The following is a 15258-nucleotide window of genomic DNA, read 5'->3' as shown; positions in this document are numbered from 1 at the left end:
TTCTGATAATGATCGAGTTATATATCATCAGTTGATGATCGGAAATATTAAACGAACGAGAGTAAAAATAAATAATAATTTCGATGCCGACGCATAACGGCCAACGGGCGCGTTGACGACTAATGTAATTCGCCGAAAACAAATTATTTGGTTATATTCATAAAACGAATGTGCAAATCAATTCGATTATAACTTGGGATGCGTGTTTCGACTTATTTTAATTTTTATACTGTACAAATGTGCACAGCGATTGTGTGCACTACTGCAACCACCATAATACACGGCGATACCGTCCCGTCGCGGACAACTGCCCAATTGTTTGGCCTTCGAAAAAAAAAACCCAATCCAAATATTATATTATTTTCATAATATTCTGAATTTATATTTTCATATTTTGAAAAATAATCTTAATAACACTACAGGCACCTAATTGTATTATTATGATTTCGTTTTTCAATGTTTCTTGAGTTCGGGTAGGTAGTGCAAGTGCACTTGTACACATATACATATACACGAGCCGTACAAAAGATGCCAGATCGCCGGCGACCGGTACTCGTCCGTCGCGACTTTTCTTCCCGTCCCGCCTAGGCACTTGGACTTGGGGATGGGGGGAAGGGTTGGCGGTGTCGCATCGTTGTCATTCGTGGTGGTGGTTTATAGTAGACAGGTCGCTGCGGTACCTAGGGTTGCCAACCTTTGTAATTTCAAAAACTGGACACCTACTGAAAACATAACCTTATAAATATATTTTTTTTATTGGATTTTACTATATTTCTGATAATACGATATATAAGTTAAAGTATATAAAACTTGTAAATTATTTGAATAATTAATATAATAAATAAAGTTATTGTATATTAATTAAGCGATAATCTTTGTTACGATACAGTGGTTATACACTGAACAGGAACCAGAAAATATAAACTGTCCAGTCGAAACCTGGACGGTTGGCAACCCTATGCGTACCGTGTCAGATTCGTGAACCGAACGAACGAAATTCTAATTTAAAATATAAAATATGTGATTCATTTATATTATGTTTGTATGGGAAATGTAGAGGTAGGATCGGTTATTTGTAGTAGGGTAGGTTTCAACACAATATGCTCATTGTTCGCCGATGGCCCGGCAGCGTATTTCAGGATACTAACTGATAGTGTCCGAAACTGGTTGGCATATGTAGCGTGTCTGTACACTACAATATTTCACTGATGATTCGCAAATACGCGCCCAGGCATGGGGAACCACTCGTATGACCACAAGCATCAGATTATCGACGTCGGATCGTCGCGCCGCCCCTACCACTGGGCCATAGTCGGTAAGAAACACGGCCAGTTATTAAAACGCACTCAGAACTCTCCGTCATACCACCTCGATAACGAATCGAAAACCCGAGGTATTAAAAATATTTCAGTTATTAGCCGAGGACTTTTAGTGCCTTAACGATACAATCAATACAAATTCAATCACACGACAGCAGTCAACGGAAAGAATAGAGCAGAATAAAATTCATAATATATTAAAGAAAACAATTTTATTCACGGTAAGTACCAAACGTTAATTTATAGAATAATAAGTAATATCGGCTATCGAGAATTTTATAATATCAGGTATGGTAGGACAAACAGCTGATGAGGCCTTAAATATATCTATTAAATTTAAAATCAAATATCCCACATTAAAATAAATAATTTGTTAATAGTTTTCAGATTTATGCCAGACATAAGTCGTTTATAGTATAGTATATAAAATAATAGCGAACAATAAAGCAGTTGATAGATTTGAAATTTTTTACAAAACCCAAAAATTAAACATACCCAACATTATTAATTAAACATGTAAATTGTTATGAATATCATGTCATGTTATTACATAATTAAAACAAAACAATTTTTAATTTAATTTTTGTAAACAGCTGAAATGGTAAAAAGCTAATTGTAGGTATACGCGAAGGATATTTACGTTGTTTAACTGCAGTCTGCAACTAAAATCGATGAATAAAGTATATAAAAACAGAAAATAATATTATTTTTATTAACTTTCAATTTTAATTTTTTACTATAGTATATTTATGCTAATTTATATCAGTATTTTAGTTATATTGTGTATTAAAATATTCATAGCAATCTCATTATTCAAAACATAGAATCATATTATAATAGTTAATAGTATCGATTAATCTATTAATACATTTTATCAGATGAAAATATTCACTAAATTTAATTTAATTAAATACACGAAAGTAATTAATTCTGAATACGACACATAAATAATAGTGAGTAGTGTCTATTATATTAAGATTATTTAAAAAAAAAAACTTCTAACAAATTTAACAAGCTGATATGTTAGTGATTAGTTTATGAGAAGTATATGATAATTAGTAAATGTATTTTAACGCAATCAATATTATTTATTTAACGTAATAATACAATAATTTATGTTAAATATTCAAAATTATAGTAATGATCAATAATAATAATACATATTGCTTTGATGATTACAGCTGATAATTATTAGCAGAATGAATTCCTTGACATCTATAAATCTGTTAATCTGTTTGTTGGCATTCTCATCATCATTTTGTAAAGGTATGAATAATAATTTTATTTGTTGTTTTGTACATGTACGTAATTTGAATTTGATAACCTTAGGAAACTGGTACCAAAATATCAAAATCGGTGAATTAGAAAAATATATTGATCATGCCAACAGTTTCGGAAATCATGATCTTGGTCAATATATTGGTATGGATATAGGAAGCCCGCCTCATGGACAACTGATCAATTCTCAGCTTTCCGAAAACGGATATTCAGTTTATTGGAATGCCGAAATTATTGCTAAAGCTTCGGACTACATAATTAGAAGCTACTGCCCTAAGTATAATCACACAATACATATATAAATAATAATTTTTATATGAATAAATTAAAATATCATTTCAGTTACTATGTTGGTAGTCAAGAACAATGTGCCAAAGACATATCGAAAGTGAAACTAGACAAGACTTCCTTGGGTCACAAGTGTTTGGCCATGTATTACAATGAAACTGCGTGTATACGAATGAACATGAACTACCGTAGTCCTGACGGTTCTTGTAACAATTTAAAACATTCCTCTTTAGGAAAGGCAACTACGCCTTATAAACGTTTGCTGTTTCCCGCCTATGCTAATAGCTTATATAGTAATATTCATTAATATTGTTTTACTTATTAAGATTTACATATTATGATGATTTAATTCTAAGATTTTATTAATCGTCTACACAGGTGTTTTGGATCATTATTCTATTCATTCTCCACCCAATGCAAGAAAGCTTAGTGTAGCACTGGTCAACGACGAGAACTCACCAGACGACTTAAAAACGATAACGATGGCGTACTGGACGATTTTTATAGGCCACGATCTGTCACACACAGCAATTTCTGGAATGAGTAAGATTACTATATAATCATATATATTGATTAGTTGTAATTAATGCATGCTTACGTATATTAAATGTATAGTGAAAAGGAACAAATCAGTGAACTGTTGTGATCGTAACGGACTGAATCTATCTCCTCGAGACACTAACGAATTGTGCATGCAAGTAGTGGTAGAGGATGGTGATCCATTTTATAACATGATGAATCTTACGCCAAACACTATAATTCGGTGTATGAACTACGTGCGCTCGGTGCCTGCAGTGCGGTCCGATTGTACTTTTGGTCCCAGGGAACAAGTAAGAATCGTATAAGATAATCCTATAACGATGAATGTATATTATATTATGTTTATTTCAATAACTAAAATTAGGCAAATAATAACTCGTTTGATTAATACATTACTTGTTTTTACATTTTTAATTAAAATAATAAATTTAAAAATCTACAAAAATAAATGTGCGGTAGGTATATGGAGTGGTGCACAATTTTATAACATTATTAAATATTCACAACAGACTTTCCGGATTTAAAATAAATCATACAAATTATATTTGTAACCAATTTTTCGCAGATGAATCAAGCTACTCATTATTTAGATGGGTCGATGGTATACGGTTCGTCGGCGAAACGGACGTGGTCGCTGAGGACCAAATCGGATGGGCAATTGTTGACGAACATGGGGTGCTATAACAAAAACCAATGTGACACGTTACAGCCGCAGTATTTGCCACTGGAGGTCGTCGATTCGAACGCGTGCCAGTTTGGCAGTGGCACGTGCTATAAGACTGGCGATACTCGGGCAAACGAGCTGCCCCAAATGGCGGTGATGTACACTTTGTGGATGAGGGAACATAACCGGATGGCCAAACTTCTGTCCCATGTCAACCCGCATTGGGACGACGAACGTATTTTTCAAGAGGCTAGGAAAATTGTGATAGCGTCCATACAGCACATCACGTACGCCGAATGGTTGCCAGCGCTGCTAGGTCAAAACTTTATCAGGCGATCCGGACTTGAACTGTCAACGAATGGGTACAGTAAAGCGTACAACGAGAGCACTGACCCAAGCGTTAGCAACAGCTTCGCGACCGCTATATTACCGTTCGCTAATTCCATGATTAGCGAATCCATTAGGTTTGTGTAAACAGTATTTTATAATATTATTATCAATGTTTTCGTGGTCATGATTTAAAAAATAAATATGAACAAATTTAGTTAATGCTGGATTGGACAAATGTGCCATACTGAGTTTTTTTGCACTTTATCGGCTCACTTATAAAGCCATTATAAAGAACCATATAATTTGTTCATTTTTGAAAGGCAGGGGATTAACGAGTTAATATGTTCAAAGTTTAGTCATTTTAACTTAAATTTGTAGTTCATTGTTAACAAAAAATCGACTTATACTATTTGGAATATTCCCATTTTGTTGATAAATTAATTTTTAAAATGTATAGTATCCAAAGATTGTATTTATGCTGTCGTGAATTGTGATCATTTCAATTTGTATACCTATTTTAATCGTATAAAAAAAAGAATTATACATTCAAACCTACCTATAGCTTTTGTATTATACGTTGTTACATATATAATTCATATACGGTTAACGCTGTTATTAAAAATTGGTAGCAAACTAGAAATTTTGAATACCCTAGTCATTAAATACAAATCTAATATAATATATAAAATGTTATAGATTCTGAACTATAATTTTTTTTTTTTACCAATGCATATTCGTAGTGTTAGTTTCGCGTAAATATTTATTAATCTACATAATGAATTCATATGAACTCCATACAGTGTAATCATATTTCAATGCGTGTTTTTAAAATAATTTTATAACAATAGATTATTATCTTGAAAACTAGGCCGTTATACAATATATTAACTTATCGTTGTAATGTATGCAGAGGTACGATTTGCAAATGCTTGAAAATTTATCAGTTCGTTCTTTCTAAATATTATAAAATGACTCAAGATGCCATATAGGTGAATTAGATATATTTGAGATAGGTAAACTCAAACCATTTCTCTTACCATTTAAGAAGTTGTTTAAATATATTCCCAATCATAGGTACTTCATAAACAATATTGATTTAAATTTTATTGGCAAATGCCTATGACACTAAGATTGCACAAACCTGAAATTTGATTATAAATAATATAACAATATACTGAGATTTCGATTGATGTGTATTTGACATTTGTGCGAAAAAATAATCATCAAATTTATTAATTTTGATTGATATTGTTGTTTAGTTTGTATACGGAAGATCGAGAGTTCAACGGAAGTATTTCGCTAAAGGAACATTACAACCGACCGACTGATTTAGTATTGAATTATATAGATCAACTTGTCAGAGGGCTATCTACACAGAAGACACAAAAAGTCGATATGCTATTTACAAAAACGGTCGGTATTTAAAATACGATCAAAATAATGTAATTTCGTTTTTGTTTTTGTTTTTACACACAAATGATGGAGATGTACATATTATAATAGATTGTATTCAAAATATTTACCTACCTTATGTATAATATTATGTTTAAATATTTTTTTTAGCTTACGAATTACTTATACACTGTTCATCCAGAAAATTTGTTTGGGATGGATATTGTCAGCTTAGATTTGCAACGAAACCGCGATCACGGTATTCCAAGTTATACGAACTATAGAGAATATTGTGGACTAAAAGCAATAAGAGATGCACAAGATTTAGCCAAGATCATGGTGGACGGTGTAAGTTCAACCGTATTTGAAATATGTAATCGTCATATACCTCTTACTTTATTCCTGTATATTATGTATAGGCATCTGAAAAGTTATTGAAACAATACAAACATTGGACAAAAATAGAGCTATTGGTCGGTGCATTATTCGAGAAACACGAAGACGACGCAATGGTTGGTCCAACGATGAGGTGTATCATCAGAGAACAGTTCGTACGGACTAGAACTGCAGATAGACATTTTTACGATTTACCAAAAGTATTCAACGAATGTTAGTACACATTTGAAACATTTTGAATGAATGATTTTTATCTAAACAATTTTTTTTTTTTAATTCAAGATCAACTGACAGAAATCAGAAAAGTGACGCTTGCCAGAGTCTTTTGCGATAACAGCAATAATGTCACAACAATGCAGAAACAGGTATTTTTAGTACCCACAATGGATGATTTTATACATTGTGATTCCCAATTAATTCCGAAGATCAACATCAATCACTGGTCAGAAACAGTCGATACATTTTGAAAATTATATCAAACAAAATATTTATTTTAAGTGTTTAATGTCAATAAAACAACAGTAATAGTTTATAATAATTAAAAGTTTCTTTAATTTAATAATCAATCAGCATAATTTCAAAATTAGTTGAACCTTTTTGCATTTTACCTATACAGATCTATAGGTACAATGTTTACAAATCAATTTTTTAGACACTGAGCGATAATAATTTAATTTACACAATATATTAATTATATTAGGTATATAATTTAATTTACAATTTAAAAACAATATATATATATATATAATATGTACCGCCTGATTTGCAGAAATAGTTAATAATTATTATTTACAAAACTCTCATTAATTAGGATTTTTTTTTTTTTACTTCTCTCGTTACTTTGAACTACTCATTAATTCGAACTCTCGGTACGGTAATATGAAGTTTTTCAACAGTCCCGTCAACTTCGAATCATCAATAGTCGATTGTATGATAATGTGTAGTTACCAATTTATTGAAATTTTATATTTATTGTCGCCTGTGGTGTAGTTATAACTGCTACCTAAATTTCATATTTATTGATTTCATTTATGAATTCATTAAACAGAAGATGATGATTTTTGTTTAAATAGATTTTGATGTGATTTCAACACATATACCACAAGTTACAAATTATTAACTAAATATATATGTGTTACCTACGTTAAACGTACGAATATCGGTTAACCTATGATTTAACGGTAAATCCCAGGTTTCACCGACTACTGTTAATTAATGTCCGAAATCCATTGATTTCGGTAAAACCTAGGAAACACAAAATTATTTGGTCCAACCACAAATAATTTGTATAGTTTTGATTTTTACAAATGTAATTTGGTAAATCTTAAGATAATCGATCATTGTTAGTAAAAGTACGGCATTTTTTATTAATAATTATTATTGTTGAAGTATATTAAGTACCTACTACATCAAAGACTACCTAGTATAATATATTATTAGATACACACATTTATAGTATTGCTATATATTATTACAACAAATTTATATTATTATTACATATTACCTACTGCTGTGTTAGTATATTAGATACGGTTATTAAAATGATCAAGTGGTTTAATTGATTGGCTGTATTCTTGTTTTTACGTGAGGTGCATCGTAGTCTGCAGACTATATTTTTTTTTATACGCGCCACTGCATCTGAAAACTCATTTTCATTCTATATAGGTTATATTGTCGTTGATTCTCGTATATATTAATTTTACATGTGTTTTGCGTGTTTCTTAAGGGATATGGATCAAGATGTAATATTTTGCAGTTTATAGAGCCTATAATACAGACTATAGACGATGTTTTATTATTGAATTCACATTCTAAAGTTCTGGTACTCGATACACTATACAGCAGAGTGAATTCTTCGGTTATGTCTTTTGTATGTCCCGTTTACTCACATTAGAGCTTTTTGAATTCTGAACTATAATCAATATTATATATATATATATATTTATAAATTGTATTAAATAATTATTTACCAATTAAGTACTTTTTATTTTGTTTAACACGATTGTTGTTTTAAATTTCTGATAATGATCGAGTTATATATCATCAGTTGATGATCGGAAATATTAAACGAACGAGAGTAAAAATAAATAATAATTTCGATGCCGACGCATAACGGCCAACGGGCGCGTTGACGACTAATGTAATTCGCCGAAAACAAATTATTTGGTTATATTCATAAAACGAATGTGCAAATCAATTCGATTATAACTTGGGATGCGTGTTTCGACTTATTTTAATTTTTATACTGTACAAATGTGCACAGCGATTGTGTGCACTACTGCAACCACCATAATACACGGCGATACCGTCCCGTCGCGGACAACTGCCCAATTGTTTGGCCTTCGAAAAAAAAAACCCAATCCAAATATTATATTATTTTCATAATATTCTGAATTTATATTTTCATATTTTGAAAAATAATCTTAATAACACTACAGGCACTTAATTGTATTATTATGATTTCGTTTTTCAATGTTTCTTGAGTTCGGGTAGGTAGTGCAAGTGCACTTGTACACATATACATATACACGAGCCGTACAAAAGATGCCAGATCGCCGGCGACCGGTACTCGTCCGTCGCGACTTTTCTTCCCGTCCCGCCTAGGCACTTGGACTTGGGGATGGGGGGAAGGGTTGGCGGTGTCGCATCGTTGTCATTCGTGGTGGTGGTTTATAGTAGACAGGTCGCTGCGGTACCTAGGGTTGCCAACCTTTGTAATTTCAAAAACTGGACACCTACTGAAAACATAACCTTATAAATATATTTTTTTTATTGGATTTTACTATATTTCTGATAATACGATATATAAGTTAAAGTATATAAAACTTGTAAATTATTTGAATAATTAATATAATAAATAAAGTTATTGTATATTAATTAAGCGATAATCTTTGTTACGATACAGTGGTTATACACTGAACAGGAACCAGAAAATCTAAACTGTCCAGTCGAAACCTGGACGGTTGGCAACCCTATGCGTACCGTGTCAGATTCGTGAACCGAACGAACGAAATTCTTATTTAAAATATAAAATATGTGATTCATTTATATTATGTTTGTATGGGAAATGTAGAGGTAGGATCGGTTATTTGTAGTAGGGTAGGTTTCAACACAATATGCTCATTGTTCGCCGATGGCCCGGCAGCGTATTTCAGGATACTAACTGATAGTGTCCGAAACTGGTTGGCATATGTAGCGTGTCTGTACACTACAATATTTCACTGATGATTCGCAAATACGCGCCCAGGCATGGGGAACCACTCGTATGACCACAAGCATCAGATTATCGACGTCGGATCGTCGCGCCGCCCCTACCACTGGGCCATAGTCGGTAAGAAACACGGCCAGTTATTAAAACGCACTCAGAACTCTCCGTCATACCACCTCGATAACGAATCGAAAACCCGAGGTATTAAAAATATTTCAGTTATTAGCCGAGGACTTTTAGTGCCTTAACGATACAATCAATACAAATTCAATCACACGACAGCAGTCAACGGAAAGAATAGAGCAGAATAAAATTCATAATATATTAAAGAAAACAATTTTATTCACGGTAAGTACCAAACGTTAATTTATAGAATAATAAGTAATATCGGCTATCGAGAATTTTATAATATCAGGTATGGTAGGACAAACAGCTGATGAGGCCTTAAATATATCTATTAAATTTAAAATCAAATATCCCACATTAAAATAAATAATTTGTTAATAGTTTTCAGATTTATGCCAGACATAAGTCGTTTATAGTATAGTATATAAAATAATAGCGAACAATAAAGCAGTTGATAGATTTGAAATTTTTTACAAAACCCAAAAATTAAACATACCCAACATTATTAATTAAACATGTAAATTGTTATGAATATCATGTCATGTTATTACATAATTAAAACAAAACAATTTTTAATTTAATTTTTGTAAACAGCTGAAATGGTAAAAAGCTAATTGTAGGTATACGCGAAGGATATTTACGTTGTTTAACTGCAGTCTGCAACTAAAATCGATGAATAAAGTATATAAAAACAGAAAATAATATTATTTTTATTAACTTTCAATTTTAATTTTTTACTATAGTATATTTATGCTAATTTATATCAGTATTTTAGTTATATTGTGTATTAAAATATTCATAGCAATCTCATTATTCAAAACATAGAATCATATTATAATAGTTAATAGTATCGATTAATCTATTAATACATTTTATCAGATGAAAATATTCACTAAATTTAATTTAATTAAATACACGAAAGTAATTAATTCTGAATACGACACATAAATAATAGTGAGTAGTGTCTATTATATTAAGATTATTTAAAAAAAAAAACTTCTAACAAATTTAACAAGCTGATATGTTAGTGATTAGTTTATGAGAAGTATATGATAATTAGTAAATGTATTTTAACGCAATCAATATTATTTATTTAACGTAATAATACAATAATTTATGTTAAATATTCAAAATTATAGTAATGATCAATAATAATAATACATATTGCTTTGATGATTACAGCTGATAATTATTAGCAGAATGAATTCCTTGACATCTATAAATCTGTTAATCTGTTTGTTGGCATTCTCATCATCATTTTGTAAAGGTATGAATAATAATTTTATTTGTTGTTTTGTACATGTACGTAATTTGAATTTGATAACCTTAGGAAACTGGTACCAAAATATCAAAATCGGTGAATTAGAAAAATATATTGATCATGCCAACAGTTTCGGAAATCATGATCTTGGTCAATATATTGGTATGGATATAGGAAGCCCGCCTCATGGACAACTGATCAATTCTCAGCTTTCCGAAAACGGATATTCAGTTTATTGGAATGCCGAAATTATTGCTAAAGCTTCGGACTACATAATTAGAAGCTACTGCCCTAAGTATAATCACACAATACATATATAAATAATAATTTTTATATGAATAAATTAAAATATCATTTCAGTTACTATGTTGGTAGTCAAGAACAATGTGCCAAAGACATATCGAAAGTGAAACTAGACAAGACTTCCTTGGGTCACAAGTGTTTGGCCATGTATTACAATGAAACTGCGTGTATACGAATGAACATGAACTACCGTAGTCCTGACGGTTCTTGTAACAATTTAAAACATTCCTCTTTAGGAAAGGCAACTACGCCTTATAAACGTTTGCTGTTTCCCGCCTATGCTAATAGCTTATATAGTAATATTCATTAATATTGTTTTACTTATTAAGATTTACATATTATGATGATTTAATTCTAAGATTTTATTAATCGTCTACACAGGTGTTTTGGATCATTATTCTATTCATTCTCCACCCAATGCAAGAAAGCTTAGTGTAGCACTGGTCAACGACGAGAACTCACCAGACGACTTAAAAACGATAACGATGGCGTACTGGACGATTTTTATAGGCCACGATCTGTCACACACAGCAATTTCTGGAATGAGTAAGATTACTATATAATCATATATATTGATTAGTTGTAATTAATGCATGCTTACGTATATTAAATGTATAGTGAAAAGGAACAAATCAGTGAACTGTTGTGATCGTAACGGACTGAATCTATCTCCTCGAGACACTAACGAATTGTGCATGCAAGTAGTGGTAGAGGATGGTGATCCATTTTATAACATGATGAATCTTACGCCAAACACTATAATTCGGTGTATGAACTACGTGCGCTCGGTGCCTGCAGTGCGGTCCGATTGTACTTTTGGTCCCAGGGAACAAGTAAGAATCGTATAAGATAATCCTATAACGATGAATGTATATTATATTATGTTTATTTCAATAACTAAAATTAGGCAAATAATAACTCGTTTGATTAATACATTACTTGTTTTTACATTTTTAATTAAAATAATAAATTTAAAAATCTACAAAAATAAATGTGCGGTAGGTATATGGAGTGGTGCACAATTTTATAACATTATTAAATATTCACAACAGACTTTCCGGATTTAAAATAAATCATACAAATTATATTTGTAACCAATTTTTCGCAGATGAATCAAGCTACTCATTATTTAGATGGGTCGATGGTATACGGTTCGTCGGCGAAACGGACGTGGTCGCTGAGGACCAAATCGGATGGGCAATTGTTGACGAACATGGGGTGCTATAACAAAAACCAATGTGACACGTTACAGCCGCAGTATTTGCCACTGGAGGTCGTCGATTCGAACGCGTGCCAGTTTGGCAGTGGCACGTGCTATAAGACTGGCGATACTCGGGCAAACGAGCTGCCCCAAATGGCGGTGATGTACACTTTGTGGATGAGGGAACATAACCGGATGGCCAAACTTCTGTCCCATGTCAACCCGCATTGGGACGACGAACGTATTTTTCAAGAGGCTAGGAAAATTGTGATAGCGTCCATACAGCACATCACGTACGCCGAATGGTTGCCAGCGCTGCTAGGTCAAAACTTTATCAGGCGATCCGGACTTGAACTGTCAACGAATGGGTACAGTAAAGCGTACAACGAGAGCACTGACCCAAGCGTTAGCAACAGCTTCGCGACCGCTATATTACCGTTCGCTAATTCCATGATTAGCGAATCCATTAGGTTTGTGTAAACAGTATTTTATAATATTATTATCAATGTTTTCGTGGTCATGATTTAAAAAATAAATATGAACAAATTTAGTTAATGCTGGATTGGACAAATGTGCCATACTGAGTTTTTTTGCACTTTATCGGCTCACTTATAAAGCCATTATAAAGAACCATATAATTTGTTCATTTTTGAAAGGCAGGGGATTAACGAGTTAATATGTTCAAAGTTTAGTCATTTTAACTTAAATTTGTAGTTCATTGTTAACAAAAAATCGACTTATACTATTTGGAATATTCCCATTTTGTTGATAAATTAATTTTTAAAATGTATAGTATCCAAAGATTGTATTTATGCTGTCGTGAATTGTGATCATTTCAATTTGTATACCTATTTTAATCGTATAAAAAAAAGAATTATACATTCAAACCTACCTATAGCTTTTGTATTATACGTTGTTACATATATAATTCATATACGGTTAACGCTGTTATTAAAAATTGGTAGCAAACTAGAAATTTTGAATACCCTAGTCATTAAATACAAATCTAATATAATATATAAAATGTTATAGATTCTGAACTATAATTTTTTTTTTTTACCAATGCATATTCGTAGTGTTAGTTTCGCGTAAATATTTATTAATCTACATAATGAATTCATATGAACTCCATACAGTGTAATCATATTTCAATGCGTGTTTTTAAAATAATTTTATAACAATAGATTATTATCTTGAAAACTAGGCCGTTATACAATATATTATCTTATCGTTGTAATGTATGCAGAGGTACGATTTGCAAATGCTTGAAAATTTATCAGTTCGTTCTTTCTAAATATTATAAAATCACTCAAGATGCCATATAGGTGAATTAGATATATTTGAGATAGGTAAACTCAAACCATTTCTCTTACCATTTAAGAAGTTGTTTAAATATATTCCCAATCATAGGTACTTCATAAACAATATTGATTTAAATTTTATTGGCAAATGCCTGTGACACTAAGATTGCACAAACCTGAAATTTGATTATGAATAATATAACAATATACTGAGATTTCGATTGATGTGTATTTGACATTTGTGCGAAAAAATAATCATCAAATTTATTAATTTTGATTGATATTGTTGTTTAGTTTGTATACGGAAGATCGAGAGTTCAACGGAAGTATTTCGCTAAAGGAACATTACAACCGACCGACTGATTTAGTATTGAATTATATAGATCAACTTGTCAGAGGGCTATCTACACAGAAGACACAAAAAGTCGATATGCTATTTACAAAAACGGTCGGTATTTAAAATACGATCAAAATAATGTAATTTCGTTTTTGTTTTTGTTTTTACACACAAATGATGGAGATGTACATATTATAATAGATTGTATTCAAAATATTTACCTACCTTATGTATAATATTATGTTTAAATATTTTTTTTAGCTTACGAATTACTTATACACTGTTCATCCAGAAAATTTGTTTGGGATGGATATTGTCAGCTTAGATTTGCAACGAAACCGCGATCACGGTATTCCAAGTTATACGAACTATAGAGAATATTGTGGACTAAAAGCAATAAGAGATGCACAAGATTTAGCCAAGATCATGGTGGACGGTGTAAGTTCAACCGTATTTGAAATATGTAATCGTCATATACCTCTTACTTTATTCCTGTATATTATGTATAGGCATCTGAAAAGTTATTGAAACAATACAAACATTGGACAAAAATAGAGCTATTGGTCGGTGCATTATTCGAGAAACACGAAGACGACGCAATGGTTGGTCCAACGATGAGGTGTATCATCAGAGAACAGTTCGTACGGACTAGAACTGCAGATAGACATTTTTACGATTTACCAAAAGTATTCAACGAATGTTAGTACACATTTGAAACATTTTGAATGAATGATTTTTATCTAAACAATTTTTTTTTTTTAATTCAAGATCAACTGACAGAAATCAGAAAAGTGACGCTTGCCAGAGTCTTTTGCGATAACAGCAATAATGTCACAACAATGCAGAAACAGGTATTTTTAGTACCCACAATGGATGATTTTATACATTGTGATTCCCAATTAATTCCGAAGATCAACATCAATCACTGGTCAGAAACAGTCGATACATTTTGAAAATTATATCAAACAAAATATTTATTTTAAGTGTTTAATGTCAATAAAACAACAGTAATAGTTTATAATAATTAAAAGTTTCTTTAATTTAATAATCAATCAGCATAATTTCAAAATTAGTTGAACCTTTTTGCATTTTACCTATACAGATCTATAGGTACAATGTTTACAAATCAATTTTTTAGACACTGAGCGATAATAATTTAATTTACACAATATATTAATTATATTAGGTATATAATTTAATTTACAATTTAAAAACAATATATATATATATAATATGTACCGCCTGATTTGCAGAAATAGTTAATAATTATTATTTACAAAACTCTCATTAATTAGGATTTTTTTTTTTTTACTT

The 15258-nt window shown here is 31.3% G+C and overlaps 2 protein-coding genes across 3 annotated transcripts; both read left to right on the top strand.

Annotated features, from left to right (window-relative positions):
- The first annotated feature begins 1052 nt into the window (after positions 1-1052).
- LOC149054023 (immunomodulatory peroxidase-like) lies at positions 1053-6718 on the top strand. Its single transcript, XM_089230697.1, has 12 exons — positions 1053-1315; positions 1412-1540; positions 2501-2585; positions 2649-2874; positions 2940-3178; positions 3264-3428; positions 3501-3715; positions 3991-4553; positions 5679-5832; positions 5983-6159; positions 6231-6420; positions 6490-6718. Exons 3-12 carry the CDS (start codon positions 2519-2521, stop codon positions 6672-6674), a joined length of 2181 nt encoding a protein of 726 aa, XP_089086823.1. The 5' UTR covers positions 1053-1315; positions 1412-1540; positions 2501-2518; the 3' UTR covers positions 6675-6718.
- A 1988-nt stretch (positions 6719-8706) lies between these two features.
- LOC149054022 (immunomodulatory peroxidase-like) lies at positions 8707-14941 on the top strand. Of its 2 annotated transcripts, XM_089230693.1 has the most exons (12): positions 8707-9538; positions 9635-9763; positions 10724-10808; positions 10872-11097; positions 11163-11401; positions 11487-11651; positions 11724-11938; positions 12214-12776; positions 13902-14055; positions 14206-14382; positions 14454-14643; positions 14713-14941. In XM_089230693.1, exons 3-12 carry the CDS (start codon positions 10742-10744, stop codon positions 14895-14897), a joined length of 2181 nt encoding a protein of 726 aa, XP_089086819.1. In that variant the 5' UTR covers positions 8707-9538; positions 9635-9763; positions 10724-10741; the 3' UTR covers positions 14898-14941. The 2 variants fall into 2 exon arrangements, with proteins under 2 accessions (XP_089086819.1, XP_089086818.1); XM_089230692.1 differs by having other exon boundaries at positions 8707-9763.
- The last annotated feature ends 317 nt before the right edge of the window (positions 14942-15258 follow it).

This window comes from Diuraphis noxia, unplaced genomic scaffold, assembly GCF_037042655.1.
Source record: "Diuraphis noxia isolate RWA-SAM2 unplaced genomic scaffold, SU_Dnox_SAM2 contig0013, whole genome shotgun sequence".
Taxonomy (NCBI): domain Eukaryota; kingdom Metazoa; phylum Arthropoda; class Insecta; order Hemiptera; family Aphididae; genus Diuraphis; species Diuraphis noxia.
The sequence above is the reverse complement of the archived record's forward strand: the minus strand, read 5'-3'. Positions and strand labels throughout refer to the sequence as shown.